This window comes from Mirounga leonina, unplaced genomic scaffold, assembly GCF_011800145.1.
Source record: "Mirounga leonina isolate KUSES-001 unplaced genomic scaffold, KU_Mleo_1.0 Mir_114, whole genome shotgun sequence".
Lineage (NCBI taxonomy): Eukaryota > Metazoa > Chordata > Mammalia > Carnivora > Phocidae > Mirounga > Mirounga leonina.
Genome location: NW_023270265.1, coordinates 53,137,454 through 53,157,211, shown reverse-complemented (window position 1 = coordinate 53,157,211; position 19,758 = coordinate 53,137,454). Strand labels below are relative to the sequence as shown.

At 59.0% G+C, this 19,758-nt stretch overlaps 1 protein-coding gene across 3 annotated transcripts in view; it reads right to left on the bottom strand.

Annotated features, from left to right (window-relative positions):
- Nucleotides 1-7,083: 7,083 nt before the first annotated feature.
- The window catches only part of LRRC27 (leucine rich repeat containing 27), a 33,320-nt gene continuing 20,645 nt past the window's right edge, over nucleotides 7,084-19,758 (bottom strand). The window contains exons 8-11 of one of the 3 annotated variants that reach the window (XM_034986475.1): nucleotides 19,247-19,343; nucleotides 14,392-14,510; nucleotides 12,615-12,741; nucleotides 7,084-7,449 (exon numbers count right to left, since the gene is read on the bottom strand). In XM_034986475.1, coding sequence (XP_034842366.1) covers nucleotides 7,306-7,449; nucleotides 12,615-12,741; nucleotides 14,392-14,510; nucleotides 19,247-19,343 — 487 coding nt within the window. In that variant the 3' untranslated portion in view covers nucleotides 7,084-7,305. Of the gene's footprint in view, nucleotides 7,450-12,614; nucleotides 12,742-14,391; nucleotides 14,511-16,881; nucleotides 18,892-19,246; nucleotides 19,344-19,758 lie in introns of those variants that run through there. The other 2 variants (XM_034986468.1, XM_034986461.1) reach the window with 2 other exon arrangements.

The following is a 19,758-nucleotide window of genomic DNA, read 5'->3' as shown; positions in this document are numbered from 1 at the left end:
GGCACCCCGCCCGCGAGCGCGGCCCGGGGCCGGGCGCCTGGGAGCCGGCGCGGAAGCGCGCTGCGGACCCCGGGACGGGCAGGGCTGCGCCCTCCCCTGGGCCCGGCGGCCGCGAGCGCCCGCCGAGAGGACCTGCGGGCCTGAGCTCAGGACCCCTGCCCCAGGCCCCCCCCGCCCCCCCTCACTCCCGGCCCTGCCCGGCCCCCTCCTCCCCGCGCCCCCGCGCCCCCGCGCCCCCGCGCCTGGTCAGGCGCCCGGTGGCCACCCGGCACTGCGGGGAGGAAGTCCCGGCGACGCGAGCAGGAAGCCGGTCGGGCCGGGCCGCGGAGACGCGGGCGCCGAGGGGACACCGGCGGGCGCCCCGCGGCGGCCCACGCTAACCCTCGCCTCGGAGGGGGCACTTGGCGGCCCTCTTGTGCTCGGCGCATCCCCGGGGGACCAGAGGGCGCGCGCCTGGCTCGGGGCTGCCTGTGCGCCTGGCCGTGGCCCGCGACGGCGTTGGGGAGGGGGATCCGTCTGCCGGTCTCGGTCGCGCGCCCCGGGTCGCTGGGGAAACTGCAGGTTGCGTGCGACCCCGCCGTGCCCAGAGGGGCAGGGGCCCCACGGGGCGTTCACAGCGGAAAGGACTGCCTTTCCCGAGCGAGAGCGGGGCTCCCCCACGCGCGCAGCTGTCCGGCTGGGGGGAATGGGAGGCGCAGGCGCCGAGCAGACGTGGGCCCCACCTGGGACCCCTCCCCGGGCCCGGTGCTCCCGCGCGCCTCCAGCCCAGCAAGACTCTCGACTATCCCGAGCCTTTGCGCATCCCGCACCTGGCTCGGGACCCCGTAACCGACAGAGCCCCCAGGGCCGGCCTGTTGCGGTGACCTTGCCCCGGGCCCAGCCCGGCCCGACTCGGCCGGCTGGTCCCCTGAGCCGGGCTTGCTGCGCCTGGCTGGGCACAGGAGATTGGCGGGTCATTGGGTTGTCCTGACGACCCGGACGCCGCCAGGCCCCGCCCCTCCACCGCCCCCCTCCCGCCTGGAGCCCGCGCACGGCCCCGCCCAGCTCCGACCTGCGCTGTGGCCGCCACCCCTGGCGCCGCCGGGGACTGTCGGGGCCCGCAGTGGCGCCGCTCCTACTCGCCCTCCGGCGGCGGCCGCGCGACGCGGGCAGCAGGCAGAGGGGAGCCCGGGCGGAGTCAGGGGGCCCGCCGGGAGCAGGCAGTGCCTCCCAGCCCCCAGTTTGACAGGGCTGAGGATCAAGGCCCAGGGAGCCCTAGGGGAGGCCTGGGAGCCCAGGGGGCACCTGTTCTCTGTGTGGCTGGGGGTTCCAGCAGACACCAGCCGTCCTTTGGGGAGTGAGGGACTCCACTGGCAGGCCTCAGGCACCTCAACATGGCCACCCATTCTGGGTCAGCGGGCTCCCTCCCTGTCACTGTGGGGCCCCCACAGGGAGCCTCTGCACCCACAGGCCTTTGCAGCCTCCCCACTCCAGAGCTAGGGAGGGCTGGCTTGGGGGCAGAAATGCCAGGTCATCCTTGGTGGCAGGTGCCAAGCATGCCCCATATGCCTTCTGGGCACTCGGGACACCACCGTGAACCAGGTTGCTGGGGTTTGAGTCGGCTCCAGGACTGCTGGGGACATTCCAGGTGTGAGCATGTCCCTGTGTGCCCAGGGAGCTCCGTGCAGACAGGAGGCCTCTGGAAAAGGTGCCCTGGAGGGGATGCTTGAGTGAGCAGGCAGTCCCCTGGGGAGAAGGGGCCTCACGGGGCAGCTTGGGCAGAGATGCTGGGTGCTGGGGTGCACACAGAAGGGGACCTTCTGAAGAGCCTGCCATATGGTGGGGAGGTGGGGGCTTCTGGGGTCAGTCCCAGGCATTCGCAGGATCAGCAGTCTGGCGGGGGGAGCTGGGCGGGACAGGGAGTGTTTGCTGGGGCAGGGAGGGGCCCACAGAGGCTGTGGAGGGTGTGCAGACCCATGCTGCACAGCTGAGTCGGGGAGAACAGGTGAGAAAGCCCCCCCCCCCCCCGCCCTGCCCCGTCTTCTCTCAGCCTCTGCCCCTGCTGGGCTGTGTGCTGGGCACTAAGTGGAGTTGGAAGCCATTTTCAGAAACCCACTCTGCACAAGGCAGAACAAAGGGATGTGCAGACAGGACTTTGATCTGGAATTTAAAGGGTGACTGTTAGGGGGTCCTGCTCCCCGCAGACCATCCCTCCCAGCCCAGCCAACTCACCTGCTACCCGCCACAGAGCCTCTGATGAAAACGCAGATGTCCTTAGGAAGGTGGAATCAGCCCAGAGGGCCTGTGTGCTGACCCCATGTGCTGACTCCTTCCTGACCCAGTGCTCTCTCCTCTAAGTGTCCCCTTCAAAGGCCAACCCTACACATGCAGGTTCTAGACAGAACGGCCCCAAGCAGCGGGGGCTGAGAGTGGCTGCCCACTGCGAGCTGCCCACAGGCGGCCTAGCGTGGCTGTGGAAGGGCTACGGAGTGACCCCCGGCTAAGGGAAAACAGGGCTGGAGCTTCCTCCCTAGGTCTCTGGACTTGGTCCCTAAAGCCTTTGCTTTCTGCTGCGGGCACTGAGGCCTCCACCGGGCCTACCCAGTGCCCAGCCCTTGGCCTGGCCTGCCCAAGAGTCACCAAGGGCTGGCAAGCCTGGACAGAGGGGCAGGGTGGTGGCATGAAGGAGGACAGGAGACCGTCCAGCACCCTCACTGAGCTGAGCTGAGTGACCACGAGCTGGAGGGAGGGGTGCTCCAGGCAGGGGGCTAACCTCTGTGTCCCCTTCCCCTGGGGTGATCTTCAGGGGTCCTCCAGGATCTGCGCCCGCTCCCTGCCGGCGTCATGCACACCACCATCCCTGACCCTCCTCCTGCAGGCCCCAGGCCGGTGTCCCCACTCCCAGCTCCTTCCCCCACAGGACAGCCTGCTGAGTGCTCCCCAGCACTGTCCCTCGGTCTCGCCAGCTGTAGGGCTTGCTCACACCTTTGTCATTCTGTCTTTTCTCAGTGCCACTCAGAGTTTGCTGGTCCAGGCAGCAGGTAACCCCTGCCCTGCCCCCCCAACACTGGCCCTGCTCCCACTCCCTCTCACTGGAACTCAGCCAGGAGCCTCTGAGATGGAACCACAGCTGCCTGGTCAAGGGGTCCTCACAGGCCGGAGCCACGGGTCAGAGCCCACGGATTTCTCCAGAGCCAGGGCCCAGAGCGCACAGGTGTGAGAGGGGCATGGGCCCCCTGATGGCACGTCTCAAGCCAGGCAGTTGCTGGGAGGGAGGGGACTAGATGAGCCCGGAGAGCTAGGGCCTGGCGGGGGCAGGGGATGTCGCACGTCATTAAGCACCCACAGGCTCACACCCGTCCTAGGTCCGGGGTAGAGTGGGGAGCACGCGCTGACCCGGCCTCCCTCCCGGGCATCTGCCAGGAACCCCAAGCCTCCCTGGGGCTGGCACTGGCATACAGCCCGTGTGGTGTCCTGGGAGGCAGGAGCTCCAGAGAGTCTTTGCTTTGCAAATGCTGAGCCCAGGGGCCCTGGACCTTCCCCTGCAGTTTCACAGTTCATGTTGGAAGCATGGGTTTGGTTCTGTCCCCACCTGGAAGGTCTGGGTCTGCAAGACTGGTTTTGTTCCGTCTGACCACCCTGCAGGCTCGGACGGAGCCCTGCCCCATGGGTTATGAGGATGATTGTCCCATCTCATGAGGAAGCTGGTCACCGGCCTGGCTGGGAGCAGAACCGGCCAGGACTCCGCTGGAGGGGCTAGAGAGCAGTAAAGAGGATGGACTGGGGCCAGGTTGCTGGAGTCCTGCCCTGTGACCGTGGGGAGGCTGCCTACCTCCCCCGTGCCTCAGCGTCCTCATCTGTAAAGTGGGAATAACCGCAGCACCACCACATGGCCTCAAGGTGGAGAGTACAAAGTCTAATACTTGGAGTACTTAGCATAGCACTGGCCTCAAGTAAGGACTCTGGAAGACTTAGTTGTCACCAACACCATCACCCCCATCCCCTCCGTCACCACCACCGTCCCCTCCACCACCACTGTCCCATCACCACCATCACCTCAGCTGCCGGCACCCAGACGCAGATGTTGAAACACATGGGGGAACGTTCTGGAGGCGCAGCATGAGGGGAGTGAGCTGAGTTCTGTGGGTGTCTCCTGGGGGTGTCCTGACGGCTGGATCACCCCCCTGGCTGGGTCTTTTCAGCAATCACCAGCGCATGACCAGCAATGAGAGGCCCATAGAAGTTCAGCTTGCCTGAGGCCCCAGGCGGCCTCCTGGGTTTTCATTCTCCTGACACCTCATTAACCTCATTAGACATCTTCTGTGTTGTGGTTCTTGTCAAACCTCACACCAGAAAGGGGGGCTTCTGTTTGCTAAAACATCATGATATTTCACAGCTGAACTAGTTGTAAGTTACCCAACCTGGGGGTGATTTGGAGAAAAGCCTCTCAGAGCTCACAGGGGATGTTCTCACAGCCCACCTCGCCGAGGGCTCTGTCATGCCTCCCGCTCTCAGCCCCCAAGCGTCCTGAGCCCCCTCCAGGACAGGCGCCCCCCTCGCCCACGCCTAGAGGGTCAGGTGGGCGGGCGGTATCGCAGGGAGAGGCCTGTGCTGGTCCTTCGGAACCAAGTCCAGGGAACAGCATCCCGGGCACACACCAAACCTCGCTGGGGTGACCGCAGAAAGCCTCGGGCAAGCCTGGGTGGTTCTGTCCCATCTGCCCACTCCGATGCCTGTGGGTGCACATGGCCCTCCACCTGCCCCATATAGCAACACAGGGATGGGGCCTGCTGGGAGAATGGGGATGACCCCACTGGGAGCACAGGGATGGGGGCCCCATGGGAGTATAGGATGGGGGCCCCACTAGGAGTAAGGGGATGGGATCCCACTGGGAGCACGGGGATGGGGGCCCCATGGGAGTATAGGATGGGGGCCCCACTAGGAGTAAGGGGATGGGATCCCACTGGGAGCATGGGGATGGGGGGCCCCATGGGACTATAGGATGGGGACCCCACAGGGAGCACGGGGATGGGACCCCACTGGGAGGATAGGATGGGGCGTGGCACCATTTTTTCCCACTCAGGAATGCTGGGAGGTAGGGGCTCTGCTTCCCATGAGCCTCTGGCTCCTCAAGGACATGGCTAGCTGTTTTCAGCCCCATAACATGTCTTTCTGTGCACTAGGAAATATGTAGCCCCAAGCCTGTGAGACCCTCCTGGCATCCTGCCCCATGGGGATGGTGCAAACAGCCAGCCTCTGTCCGGACACCCGAGAGGGCAGACGCCAGGAGCCCCAGCGGCCTGCACACCCCATGACCCGCCCCGACCCAGTCCAGCAGCACTGCCAGCCCCCCTGACATGGCCATGACCTGCATTCGACCCGGCACGGGGGCCCCACCCTGCCCCCCACCCTGCAGGAGCCCAGGTCTGGTCCTGCTCCTCTCAGCAGGCAGGGCGGCCCCCCCGCCTGACGACCACCTGGGGTACCTGAATGCACCTCTGCCCACAAGGCCTAGGGCCACGTCCTGGCCACACTGCCACACTGTGGGTTGCTTCTGAGACACGGGTGGGGAGGCAGGAGTATTCCTCCTGGGCTAGACGGTGGCCGGTGTGGGGGATTCCGAAGGGCACCGGCTCCTGGCAGCACGGGTGGCCAGTGGGAAGAGAAGGGGTCGCAGCCAAGGGCCAGGTCTGACCCTCCTTTCAGGCCTGGGTCTCTGAGGAATCCAAGGTGCCTGGTCAAGATGGGCGAAGACGCCCCAGACATCAGCCTGTGGGGTGGCCCTGCCCCGGCCCTGGGCACAGGGCATCTGCCCTCCTGGGTGGGTGTGGGCCTCCGGACAGCCCAGAACCAGGTCACGGCTGACAGGAGGCGCCACCTGCAGGAAAACTTGGGTCATGGCGCCGAGGCCTGCAAGGTACATGGTGCCAGGCCAGGGCTCTGCTCCCAGGGCAGGTCCTGGGTGGGGACACCTGGCCGTGGCCCCACAGCCCACACCATCCCACCTCCTAGCACAATCTCTGCCCCCACCCCCGGCCTCCCGGCCCCTCCTCCAGGTCCTCCTCCCTCTCCCTTCCCAGGGCCGCTGGGCAGAGAAGGAGGTCCTAGGACACACAGTCCTGGCCATCAGGCACAGAGGGGCTCACTCAGAAACCAAGGAAGGAGGACATGACCACGCAGCAGAGGGGAGCACGAGGGGGTCGGTCAGGGGCCAGGGAGGGCACGCCCACCCCAGACACTCCAAATCTACAAGGGAACCAACCACAAGGCCCAATCAGGAGCAGGGCCAAGCTAGGATGGGCCTCTAAAACTGACCCCCCAGCTTGCCTGCGCACCTGCAAAGTAGTAGGAGTCTGGGTTAGTCATCCCCATGCAAGCTCGCGGTAAGTGAGGGACACCACATTATGGCAGAATGTTATTCCAACAGCCCCTTCTTAGGAGAAGCGATAAAGAAACCATCGGCTAAGCTAAGGGAGGGGAAGAACCGGGTGGGGAGTGCCCCAGGAAGACTGCCGCTGCCCCACGCTCCCTCCCCTCCAGGCCAGTCCACCCGCCTCCCCTGCATGGGGCAGGGGCCAAGCTCTAGAGGCGGTGTGGGGTCCCCAGGTGAGAGATCAGGTGGTGCTCGTCCCCGCAAGGGCAGCGGGAATAGTATGCCAGGGTCTGGTGGGGGGTCACCGGACCCCAATGTAGGCCTGGTCTAACTGCCTCCCTCCCACCCAGAGGCCAAGGAGCTGAGGTCAAATCAAGGACATTTTCGAGGTTAAGGCCTGGAATTTATTTAACACTCAATCAGACGGTCCTGCAGAGAGTAAGTCAGGCAGGGTCTGACTGGCCTGGGTGAGGGCGGGCTGCGAAGGGCGGACAGGGGCAGAGGTGTGCAAGCAGGAAGCGTGAGGCCAAAGAAGAGCAGTGCCAGGTGCAGGGAGGGGACTCATGGACTTCTGACCCCCCCCCCCCAACTGAAACGCATGAGTCAGTGGACATGAGGGTCACATGGGTGACCAGGGCGGCAGGGGTGGGGGGGACAGGGGCTGACACCAAAACATGTCGTCAGGCGGATCTGCAGAGACGTGGGCACGGGAGTGAAAACCGCGTGGCTTGTTTACCGTATTCTCTCCTTTAATCCAGCTTAAACCTGGCGCAGCCTCTGAAGCAGCCACGCAGCTGAGGCCGTGAACCACCGCCCGGGGGTGGCGTCGGACCCGCCCCCTCCCCCCCAGACGCTTGGAAGGGGGCACCTGGCGGGCTCACGAGCTGCTAAACCCACTTGTCAGGTCTGCACAAGGGATACTCGCTCCTTAGCATCTGTCCGCTCTCCTCTTACTACTTCGTGTCGAACAGTGTATCCCAAGGCCGAGATGCAGGTGCGTGGAGCGGCAGGTGTCCAGCAAGAGCGGTCAGCTGGCGGCTTCTCGTCCAGCTCGGTCCCAGCCTCAGTTTCCTCACTTCGCCCTGCAGCTTTCTAGCCTTTTGGGAGAAAGGGAGGGGGTAAAAGCTATCCAGGCCGGCAGGGCCCGCGGCGAAAGCATGCCTCCGGTGCAGACCCGCGGACTCTTGCAGGGGCGAGCGGCACTCTGTCGCCCTGGCCAGAGCCCGCCTTCCCCGAGGGGCCTCTCACCGCGGGATGCTCTGCAGTGGAGCCGGCTGAGCGCGCCCTCCGGCCCGTGGAGGACGGCAGCCTCTTGAGGTCTACCCCCGGGCCACTCCTCTTGGAGTCCCACTTGGGCCCCGCCTGTGACCTCTGCCTACAGCTGTCTGAGTGAAGGCCAGGTGATGGACGGATGGAGGCTCTCCTGCTCAGCATCCCTGCCATGGTCCCACCCAAGACTCACACCTGCCTCGGAGGGCAGGGCTTCAAGTGCCACCCTCCCGCCACAGACACAGCAACGGGACCAGGGGTCCCTAAGAGCGTTCCTCGCCAGTCTGCTGGGCCCAGGAAGTGGGACAGAGTGGCCAGCACCAAGGAGCAGGCTCTTTCCTGCCTCTGCCCCCAGAGACGCTGGCCAGTGGGACCTTGGCAGTGCTGGGCCCATCCCATCCCCAAGAAGGGCCGGCCTTTGTGCTCCCCCATGGTCCTCAGTTCTACCTCCCTGGGCATGACCTGGACCCCACCTCCAGCCCAGGCACCTGAGTCCCCCCACACAGACCCATCACAACAAGGGGCAAAATGAACGTTCAGCTTATGTCACCACGACTCAGTAAATACTACAGCTGACCGCTGCACAACGTCCAAACCGGCCCGGTCCAAATTCCGTGTGTAACTATCTACTCCCCCAAACTTTACTAACAGCCTGCTGTGGGCCAGAGCCGCGGTCGGCTAGCATGTGCTGTGTGTGCTGCGTGGATTCTTCCAGTAAAGTCAGCGCGAGAGGACACGGTCGCTCCGGAAATCACATTTACAGTGCCGTCCGGGGACGATGCGCCCCGCGGAGGGCACACTTGTGTTGCTCACGGGGGGACTGCACTTGCTGCTGATCCAGCAAGTGTCCACCGGTGACATCTTCTTTCCCGTAGAAAGTTCTTCGTGGGTTAAGAACTGCTCCGTCGAAAGTCTTGTCTTCGACATACTTGTCACGGAGTCCTCAATGTCCTCTCCCCTTGGTCAGACGCTCAGCCTCCTCTGTCTGCCTGGGAGACACCCTGCAGCCTCCTGGCTGCACTCCAGCCTGACGGCCTGCACAGCGGGCTGTCTGGGGGAACCCGGGCACTCTCTTGGGTCAGCTTCCCTTTTCCCAGAACACTTACTCCTCTTTCCTGCTCTGCTGTCTTGTTTTGGAGAAATGCGTTCTGCGGTCACTTCACAAGAAAAGCTGCGTGGAACGTGCCTGAGACCCCGCCCGTGAAGGCACCCCCCCCTCCTCTGTAGGCACCTGGCACCCGGCCTGATGGTCGGAGCTCAGCACTCCCCTCCGATGGCAGACCACTCTGCCCCTTGGTGAGGAGTCCACTCCGTTCCTCTCTCCTGCCCTTCCCGTGTGCCCTATTCCCTCCCAGCAATCTCAGGTTTCAGTTTCAAATAAGACTTTTCAGAAAATGAAGAGGCTTTATTCCTGTAGAGCTGTCTTCATCCCCCACCAGCTGGGACATTTGTCACAATCCAGGAGCGACACGGACCCACTGTCATCGCCCAGGGTCCGTAGTGCCCACCACGGCTCACTCTGGCGTTGTGCATTGTACCAGTTTAGACAGACAGATGGTGACAGCTGTCCATCACTGTGCGGTCACAGTGATTATGCTGCCTGAGTGTCCTCCCCGCTCCGTCTGTCCTCCCTCTTGGCAACCACTGATCCTCCCACATCTGCAGAGTTTTGCCTTTTCCAGAATGTCATACAGTTGTCACCTCAGATTGGCTCTCTCAGTAATATGCATTTGAGGTTCCCTCGGGTCTTTTCGTGGCGTGATAGCTCATTCCTTTTTGGACCCAGTGACATTCCATGGGATCCATAAACAGTTTGCTTACCCACTCACCTACTGAAGGACATCTCAATTGCTCTTGGGTTTGCTAACTATGAGTGAAGCTGCTATGAACATTCGTGAGCAGGTTTTTGCGTGGACCTAAGTTTTCAGCTCCTTCAGGTAAATGCCAAGGAGCACAACTGCTGAATCTCAAGGTAAGAGTACATTCAATTTTGTAATAAATCACCAATCTCTTCCGCAGTGCCTGCACCATTCTGCATCCCCACCAGCAATGAACGAGAGTTCTTGCTGCTCCACATCCTCACCAGCAACCGGTGTGGTCAGTGGCTAGGGTTATAGCCACTCTAATACATGTGAGTGGTAGCTCTGTTTTAATTTGCAATTCCCTCCTGACATACAATATTGAGCATCTTTTCCTATGCTTAGCGTCTCTATATCTTTTTTTGTGAGGTGTCTGTTCAGATCCATGGCTCATGTTTTAACTGGGTTGTTTGTTTTTCTTTCCATATTTTGGATAGCAGTCCTTTATCAGATGTGTGTTTTGCAAATATTTTCTCCAAGTCTCTGGCTTGTCTTACTCTTTTCACAGAGAAAAATTTTTAAATTTTAAGGAAGTCAGGTTAACAACTTTTTCTGTCATACCTTTGGTGTTCTATGTAAAAACTCCCTGCCAACCCAAGGTCACCTACACTTTCTCCTATTTTATTTCCTAGAAGTTTTGCAGTTTCACGTTTCACATTTAGGTCTGTGATGCATCTTGAGTTAACTTTTGTGAAGGTGTGAGGTCTGCTCTAGATTCATTATTTTGCAAGTGTTCCAGCACCACCTCTTGAAGAGACCATCTTTGCTCCACTGTGTTGCCTTTGATCCTTTGTCAAAAGTCAGTCAACTGTACTTACGTGGGTCCATTTCTCTGATCCGTTGACCCATTTGTCTACTTTTTCACCAACATCACACCATCTTGACTACCGTAGCTTTACAGGGAGTCTCTAGGTCGGGTAATGCCAGTCCCCCAACCTTGTTCTTCGCCTTCAGTATTTGTGGTGATTCTGGGCCCGTGTCTCCTCTCCATCTAAACGTTAGCATCAGGTTGTTGATACCCACAACATAACTTGCTGGGATTTTGATTGGGATTGTGTTGAATCTCTAGTCTTCCCATCCATGAACATGGGATTCCTCTCATTCATTTAGTTCTTCTTTGATTTCACTCATCAGAGTTTTGTTTTTCTCATATGGATCCTGTACATATTTTTTTAGATTTGTACCTAGCACCATTTTTTGGTGCTAATGTAAATGATATGTTCTTAAATTCAACTCCCACTTATTTGCTGATGTATTGGTAAGCAATTGGCTTTTATATATTAACCTTGGATCCTATAACCTTGCCATGACCACTTATTAGTTGGAGGAGTTCTTTGGTCAGTTCTTTTGGATTTTCTACATAGACAATTATGTCATCTGAAAACAAAGACAGTTTTAGCTCTAACTTCTTAACCTGTATATCTTTTCCCTTTCTTGTCTTGTTGCAAAAGCTAGGACTCCCAGTATGATGCTGGACAGAAATGTTCAGAAGGGATGTCCCTGCCTTGTCCTTGATCTTCAGGGGAAAGGGTAGTTTCTAGTTTCTCACCATGAAGTATGATGTTCACGGTAGCTTTTGTACATCTTTATCAAGATGAGGAAGTTCCATTCTATTCTTAGTTTGCTAAAAGCTGTTATCACGAATAGGTGCTGGATTTTGTCAAATGTTTTTTCTGCATCCACTGACATGATCATGTTATTTTTCTTCTTTAGCATTATATAAATTGATCTTCAAATGCTGAATCACCCTTGCACACCTGGGATAAATTCCACTTGATCATGGTGTATAATTCTTTTTATATATTGTTAAGTTTGATTTGCTAATATTTTATTGAGGATTTTTGCATCAATTTTCAGGAGAGATATTGGTCTGTAGTTTTCCTCCCATGTAACACCTTTGTTCTGATTTAGAGTAATGCTGGCCTCACAGAATGAATTACGATTTTTTCCCTCTGCCTATGTTTTCTGGAAGAGATTACAGAGAGTGGGTATAATTTCTTCCTTAAGTGTTTGATAGAACTCACCAGTGAACCCAGTGGAAAATTATTATTGATTCACTTTCTTTAACGGATATCAATCTATTCCAATCATCTATTCCTTCTTGTATGAGCTTTGGCAGATGGTGTCTTTCAAGGAACTGGTCCATTTCACGTTAGGTTTGTGAGCACAGAGTTGTTCCTAACACCAAACAGACTTTTCACTCTCCCACAATGTGAAGCTTGAGACACAGATGTTTAGAAGTCGTGGTAGAGTTTGGGGTGTTTAAGGAGGAGGTTACAGCTGTAGACAACAGATTTGGGAAGAATAAAGCTCACCTGAAGGCAGGTACAGTTCTCTGGGCTGGGAAGGAAAAGATTCTGAGAAGAGGGGAGAGTCTGATGGGGGGGGGTCCCTATGACATGGCCCAGGCCTTTCGCTTGCACTCCCACCTTCCCCGTCCTGCCCGGAGTCCACGGAGAAAGGTGACAATGCACCCTCCGACAGGCAGTGCTGAGCCACTGCATCGGGGGTGAGACTCGCAGACCAGAGCCCAGCCGGCCGGGGAGAGCAGGCGTGTTCTCCTGCACCGTGAGCAGCAAGCGCACAGAAACATCAGGGTCAGCCTACACAGACTCTCTGAGCTCGGCCATTCTAGGGAGGACAGTGGGTTCCCTCCACCGGCTGGGTAGGTAACTATGCGTCCTTCAGGGCGGAAAGCTGCCTTCCTGACCACGGCATCACTCTCATGACCCCAGTCATTTCTGCACACACAGCGGGTGCGTACCAGTACCTGCGAACAGACAGGCGCATGTGAAGAGGCCAGCCTCCCTGCCACACAGACACTGGAGGGTCAGCCTGGGCCCGGCTGCGGCCAGGCCCTCTCACGGCCCCGCCAGGCTGTGTTGGGCACGAAACGTGGGCGAGGACCCCACAGACACGTCCCTATCTGTCTCCACTGATCAAGTGGTGGCACAACACATCTGTGGGCTCACATGCCACGGAAACACTTTCCTGCCCTCTAACCATGATCCTGGGCACACCCTCAGCATGAGGCCCGATAAACGCTCCCCATCATGGGAGAGAACACACGAGTGGCAAGTTCCCTTTGATTTTCCCCAGAAGTTAATTTTTACACACGGCCGACAAATACTTACAATCTCCAAATCCTGCGCAGCCTGCCTGATTTCGAGTGGCTCCATCCCCTGAAGCCCTTTTCTGCATTTGTGTACTTTCTGAATGTGCTGTTTTAGGTTATCTTCTAGATGCCCCGCTCGGAAGGCACTGAGGAAACAAAGGGTGAAGGAAAGGATTTTACACATCAAGTCGAGTCTCAGAAACTCCTCTTCCAACAGGGGAGAGAGAATTTTCCTTTTTCCTCCAGGCCACACTGCGGTCCCAGGGCTCAGGGGCTGTCACGACGCGGTGACGACGCGCTGATGGTGGGGCCATGAGAGGCCATGAGAGGCCACCTGCTCCCCCTCCAGGCAGCAGCTCAGACAGGCCCAGGTGGTCAGAAGCTGCGAGAACACACACTATGTTTTAAACTTCAAATCCAGGTAAGAAACGACACATTCAGGACAATGCACAGAAAGCCACATGCAGGGGAAGGTCTTTGTTTTCAAAGGAAATACATAGTTGTAATCAATCCTTAAACAGGATGTATTAAATTAGGATTTTAGATGTACTTTCTCTGCCAACATCAGGGCTTTGGGCTAATATATATTCTTTGCTTTTAGAACAAGGAGGCTCAGAACAGCAGAGCATTCTGGAAGGGTGCGTGGGAGGGCCGCAGTGCCCCAGCATGCACGCTGGCCATGGAGTCTGGGGTGAGTCTGCTGGGAACACAGCCGGCTCCCCCTTGGCCAGGGCCTCCCGGAAGACCCCAGCCCCACACCTGCAGCAGGCTCTGCGTTGGCTTCGTTCGCTCCTCCCAGCAGCCCCCAGTCCTGCCCCACACAGACTCCCAAGTGTCCGCACCTCTGACCCTGGGTCTCGGTCTACAGGGTGGTCAGAGGCCAGGGGCTTTCTGACAGTGACGCTCATGAGCTGGGAGGAGACATTTGCTGTCCATGTTCATCTAAGCCATTCCACGTGGCTGGGGGTTCATCCGGTGTGCGGACCTGCAAGACTGTCCCCAAGCGTTCTAGGCACAAAGGAGCAAGGACTCCCCAGAAAAGAACAGCCCTTTGCCATTCACATGTCACACCATGATGACCTTCCTCCAGGCCTCTCAAACCACGCTTGGTCTCCAGAGCGCTGAAACACACAGCGGTGGGCAGGGCCAGCAGGTGCAGGCCAGGTGGCCAGGCCGGTCCTCCTGTGAGCCTGGGAGTCCCCCACCCACGCCCACAGCTCGCTTCCACTCAGGCTTCCGGCGCCCAAGGAGGGGCTGGTGCAGGTCAGAAGGGAGCAGCTAGGGAAGCAAGAGGGGCCCAGGAGACGGTGCTGAAGCCCCAGGGTCTTCCAGCAGTGCCCCCGGCCACCCGTGGCTCTCCCAGCATGCCTGGGGGGCGCGGTGCTGGGTGCAGAAGAGCAGAATCACAGCATCAGTGTCTCATGTGCAAAGAGTCAAGAAGAGAGCGGTTCCTTGGCAAAAGGCATGTGCACACACTCACACACACACAGATGTAGTTCGGGTGGGTCACCATACAGATAGCGGCCTCGCAGCAGCTGGGGATGGGTGAGGGGCTCAGCGGGCATCCTGGGGGGCAGACGCTAGGTCAGCATCGGGGCTCAGCAAGCACACCCCCGAAGCGCGAACACAGGAAACGACAGAGACGCCAGGCCCCCAGCAGCTGCTGCTCCCTGCGGGCCCACTCCTCTCCCCGGAGCCTGCCGCGGGGATGGCCAGGCCCTCCGCTGCTGCCCACGGGCCCTGGTGCGGTGAGCGTGTCTGCAGAGGGCCGCGGAACTTGGATCCCAGGTACCAACCTCTTGTCTTTACTTGCTCTTGACGACTTCTCTTTGCTTGGCCTCATTTTTCCAGACGGATTCACTGGCATTTTCTCATTATCTATCACATCCGTGGCAAAGGGAGTCTTTGAGGCCATCTGGGAAAACACAAGATGTTTTCAGGAATCCGAGGGGACACTGCTGTTCACACAAAGCCAAGCGCCCGGGGGAATTGGGTTCGTCCTTCCTCTGTGAGGAGGCCCATCGGTGGCTGTCCTGAGGAGGCCACGCTCCACCCACTCCCGCCTTGGGCCTGGCCAGCCCCTGGCCGTGGCGGGGCGCAGGGCAGAGAGGTGCCGGGCACGCCTGGAAGGTGATCCCTGCCAGAAGTTCTGTCCTCACAACAGACAGAAAACACACTACGATGGGCCCCCAGTCTCTCCAGTGGACGCCACTATATTTTCGATTGCTGAGTTTCAAGCTGATGCGTAAGCACCCCCCACAACTGACAAGCGGGGGGAAGGAGGAGTCGGGTCCTTACGTATGTCATAAAATCACGGCTCTTAGATGAATGACATCACAGACCCGCACAAATAAACGTTGAAACCCAAGAGAAGTACTTCAAAGTTGGCTTTTTTGGATACGGCGCACTGTGATTCCAAGTGAAAACCCGCAGCGTCCATGGGACGCAGGTGGAGAGGAGTGAGAGATCTCGAACACTCCCCCCACTTTCGGGGGTGAAGTCTGAGAACCAGACTGATCTCTCCCCACCTCAGGGGGCTTTAGACCCGTGTGTGTGTGTGCGCGTGCGTGTACCTGAATGTACCTATGTGTGCACCTGTGTGTATTTGTGCTCTGTCTGCACGTGTCTGTGTACCTGCCTCTGAGGAGGCATGCCCCTTAGGGGGTTAGAAGGTTGGGCAGAGGGGAGGACAGGGCACGCGCAGGTGTGCGGAGGGGAAGGTGAGGCAGGTGCTGAACCTCTCCTCCGGGGGCTCCTCCAGCTGGAGTCTGGTGGGATCAATGTAGCGCTTACCTAGACGGTGCCTGCAACGGTCTCGTCTGCCACGGCACCTCTAAGTGGATTACCAGGGCCTGTCTGGTCATCACATGCCTGACCCTTAGAAGACGCTTAACACCCCAGGCGGGGGGGGGGGGGCAGGCGGAGGGGAGGGCGGGAGCTGGCCCGCTTTTACATAACGAGGACTCTCTTAAACATTATTCCAACAGGAAGAGAAGGACACGTGTAAATTTAGTAGGTATTTTTTAAAGTCAGACGTGCAACTTAATTTTTTTTAGTATAAAAGTACGTTACTTGGAAAGAAGTCCCCAGCCACATTTTACTATCTGTACAAAACACACAGGAGGAGGACTTCCCAGACACCCAGTCCTCTGCTGAGAGCAAGGACCAGGGGCAGGGTGGGAAACAAGGTGGCTGGGTGGCGCCCTGTCGTGTCCCGCGCCCTGCTGGCCCCCAGCCCTTCTGTGCGGGGACAGAGCCTGACGCAGCCATTTCTTGGGGACACGCGGGGCCGGCTTTCACTGGTACGCAGTCACCTTGCAGAGGACAGCGCAATCCACAGGCATGTGTCTGCGTGTGCAGGTGCCTGTGATCGGACCGCTGCCGTCAAAGCACAAATTACCAAAAGCTCAAAGAAATTCACATTTTTAACTTAAAGAGCTACTTCCCCATGCTGTAGCAGCCTCCGTCCCCAGTCTGTCCCACGTGGCCCTGCCGAGTGGCTGGTTGAGGGCGTCGCCCCCACAGCTCCCGAGCTCCCATCCTGCTGACCCTGTCAGCTTTCCCCTTCCGGGGACTGCCCCTTGCCCACTTTTCTATCGGATTCTTTAATTTAAAAAAGTCTATTTGTAGTCATTCGTCATAGGTAGTAACCTTATGTCTCAAAACACGTTATAAATAGGTTCCTGTATCTTTTGACTTTATGGTATTTTAGTCCATCTAGAAATTTCAGTTTTAGGAAGTTACAATTTTCTGTTTTTAGTTTCAGAGCTTCTGTGTTTCCTATTTGATTTATGAAATTTTGTGTCATTCTAGGTTATACAAATACTCTGTGAAGTTTCCATGCTATAAAATACAACAGTGACTGCGTACAGTACCTCTATGTGGTTCACAAATTATACATCACCGGATACCCTCCTTCTTACAGAGTATCAAGAAGTCATATTTCCAGCTAGAACTAACCACGTGCAAGAAGTTAGCTCCAGTGATCCCACCTCCGAGAACTGAACGCACGGACTGGAACAGATGTTTGCACCCCCATGTTCCCAACAGCATGGTTCACGGACAGCTGGAAGGGGCCCGAGCGTCCACATGGATGAAGGGAGGAAGGGAGGAGGGTCTCAGCCTTGCGAGGAGCAGCCCCGAGGGCCTGATGCCGAGTGAAAGAAGCCAGACACGGAAGGACCAGCACTGCGTGCCCCACCTTCGTGAGGTCCCCGGGGCCCGCACAGTCAGAGACGGAGACGAGATGGTGGGCGCCAGGGCGGGGGAGGGGATGGGGACCGAGCTTCCGACTGGGAGGATGAGAGTCGTGGGGCCGGAGGGTGGGGCTGGCTGCACAACACGGTCAGCACCGACACTGCAGGAGGTCAATGGCTGGGGGCTTGCTCCTGGCTCGGCTCCCACAGCTCACGGAACCCCCACGTCCTCGCCCACCGTGGGCTGGCTTCTCGCATGTGCGGCAACGCTCCACCCAGGAGCCCACCAAACTCCATCCTGACACCAGGGGCGGAGGGTGGCGCAGGCCCCCCAGGCAGAGGGCTCGGTCCCTCAGGGCCGGGCTGCCCCCTACGCTGCTGGCCGACCGGCAACCAAGCAGGGCTGCCACCACCCCGCGGGGTCGATAACTCGCCAGAGTGGCTCGCGGAACTCCGAGACACAGCTGCTCACGCGCACCGACCCAACGCAGAGGCTGTGACTCAGGAACAGCTTCCGGAAGAGCTGCACAGGACGAGGTGCTGGGCAGGGTGCGGAGCCGCACACCCTCTCTGGTGACCAGCCACGTGGCCAGGCTATGTAGGGCCCACCCTGTGTCCCCAGTCTGCATAAACTCAGCTGCGCTCCCCGGGGCTTGTTATGAATAACAAGACACGCCACCACCCCAGGTCCCATGGGGTTTTGCAGCCTTGTGGGGACAAGGGACAAACGTAGTTCTCATTAGGCCATGGCATGCTCTCACAGACCAGCGTTGAGTCTCATTTGCTCTCTCAACCTGGGCTGTTTTAACTTGTAAGAACTTCTTCCAGACACTCGAGTCAGTAGGTACCACGCCAACTCATCCTTCCCCGTGGCCACAGGGGTAACCCGAAATTGGGATACAATTTACTTAGAGCCACCCCATCTCCTGGCATTTAAATTGTTTCCAATTTTTTGCTATAATAAAGCTCTGAAGGCATTCTTAAGAATGTCTACCTGTGCAAGTCTTGTTCCTAAAGTGGCGAAACACGGATTTTGAATGTTTACATGACAGAGGGGACAGGACACATACCATGAAGGCACGGAGCACAGAACACGTGGCCCACAACACAGGGGGCAGAGGACAGCCCACTCCCGAGTGAGGGGACAAGGTAAGGGCAGGGAGTGTGGTCTCCTCCCAAGTCACTGTGGCTTTGCCGTCGCTCTAACAGTTTGCAGAGAACACAGGGGTTTGGGTCCAGAACATGTGTGAGAGGACCAATTGCTCTCCTGTCTCCTTCGTAAGAAGCGCAGGTGAGGGAACGAGCCAATGGATTCCGTGGGAAAGGCCACAGTCCCTGCCCCACCTGGCGCTCTAAGGACCTGGGATCCCCACCACACTGGCTTCCAAAATGTGCGTGTCCTCCCATAATTCTGCACGTGGATAAAAAGGCTCCACTGTTTTTTTTTTAGGGTAACAAACCATTGCTTTGTTTAAATGGACAAAGGCAACATGGGCATCATGAGGTTCCTGACAGGAAGGCGCCAGTGGGTCCCCCTGCTGCAGACCAGAGCCCGCCTGGAGGATGGCAGGCACAAGTACACGGGAACACCTCCGCGGGCCTCCCAGTGTCCCCCAGGAATGGCCCGGCCGCCAAGGGGGAGCAGCATCACAAACAGGGACCAAGGGGGGTGGGCGCCATAACCCGGGTACGCCGTGCAGGGAGAAAGCACATCCCTTCTGTGGCTTCTCACCCCAGATGCAAAAGCCCAGCCCAGTCCTAGAAGCCACCCGACAACGTAACCGATCTGCACACTTGGAAGCGCACGGCGGGTGGACACAGGACCGGGGGAGGCTGTCCTGGACGGCCCGGCGAATCGGGCCACCCTCCCGTGAACAGCAGGTCTGTGCTGGGGGGGGGGGGGGGGGCGTCATGGACAAAGCGACTTCTCCGTGCACCACAGTGACCTCCTCACAGAAGGCAGCAGCCAGTCACGGGACGGCGGGACGGTGCTGGTGCGAGCCGGTGCTGTCTCCTCCAGGACAGGCTCACAGGGGAGGGGAGCTGGCGTGCTCCGCAGGCAGGCCGCCCTGGACGCCCGGGTTCAGACCTGTGGGGTGGCTGGGGAGACACAGGGGAGACGCGTGGCACTCAGGGTGGAGTGTGCCACACACGACCTGGGAGCTGGCATGAGGGAACAGAGGGGACGGCCGCGCAGCCCGCCGCCCTGGCGCCCAGGCTGAGACCATGGCCCAGGAGACCCAGAGAGACACCTCAGCCTCGGGGTGGGTGTGCTTGTTTCCCCGACCCCACCGGCCAGAGACCCAACTCCTCGCACGGGAAGGACGCAGGCCTGTCAGAGGGCCCATAGAAGGTGGCCAGGCTGCTCGCTGTCTGGCCTCGGGCTTCGTCTGTGCAGTGGGGACCGCAGCGCCCCCGGCACTGGACAGGACCCCTCCCACCGGCCCCCTCGTACCAGACTCCGCCATGGAGGCAGGGGTTTTCTCGGCGCCTCCTCCGCCATCCTCCTGGTCCGGGTTTGCTCCCTCCACTCCTGCAGCGCTCGTTCATCTCTGCAAGGGGACACGTGGCTCATTAGCGCCCTGAGCAGAGCCCCTTCCCAAGCCCTTTCCCGTCCCTCCCCACAGACAGATGGGCACTGCTTGTCTGCTCCTGTCCCACGGCTTTGTGCCAGGGGACCAGCAGGGGCACCAGGACCCTGCCCCAAAGAAGACGGCGGGGCTCTGGCTGCCGGCTCGGGCGTCAGAGGCCTACAGAGGTCCCTGTGAGACGTGAGGGCATCCCTGACAAGTCAACGTCCTCTTAGATGGTTGAGTTTCACTTTTAACAGTGAACCTCTTCTGTCCCCCAATCCCCTCCGCCGGGGCACCGCCATGCTGCTGGCACAGTCTGCCCCTGCCCCACGGTGACCTCCCTGCCCCCGCACCACGGTGACCTCCCTGCCCCCGCACCACGGTGACCTCCCTG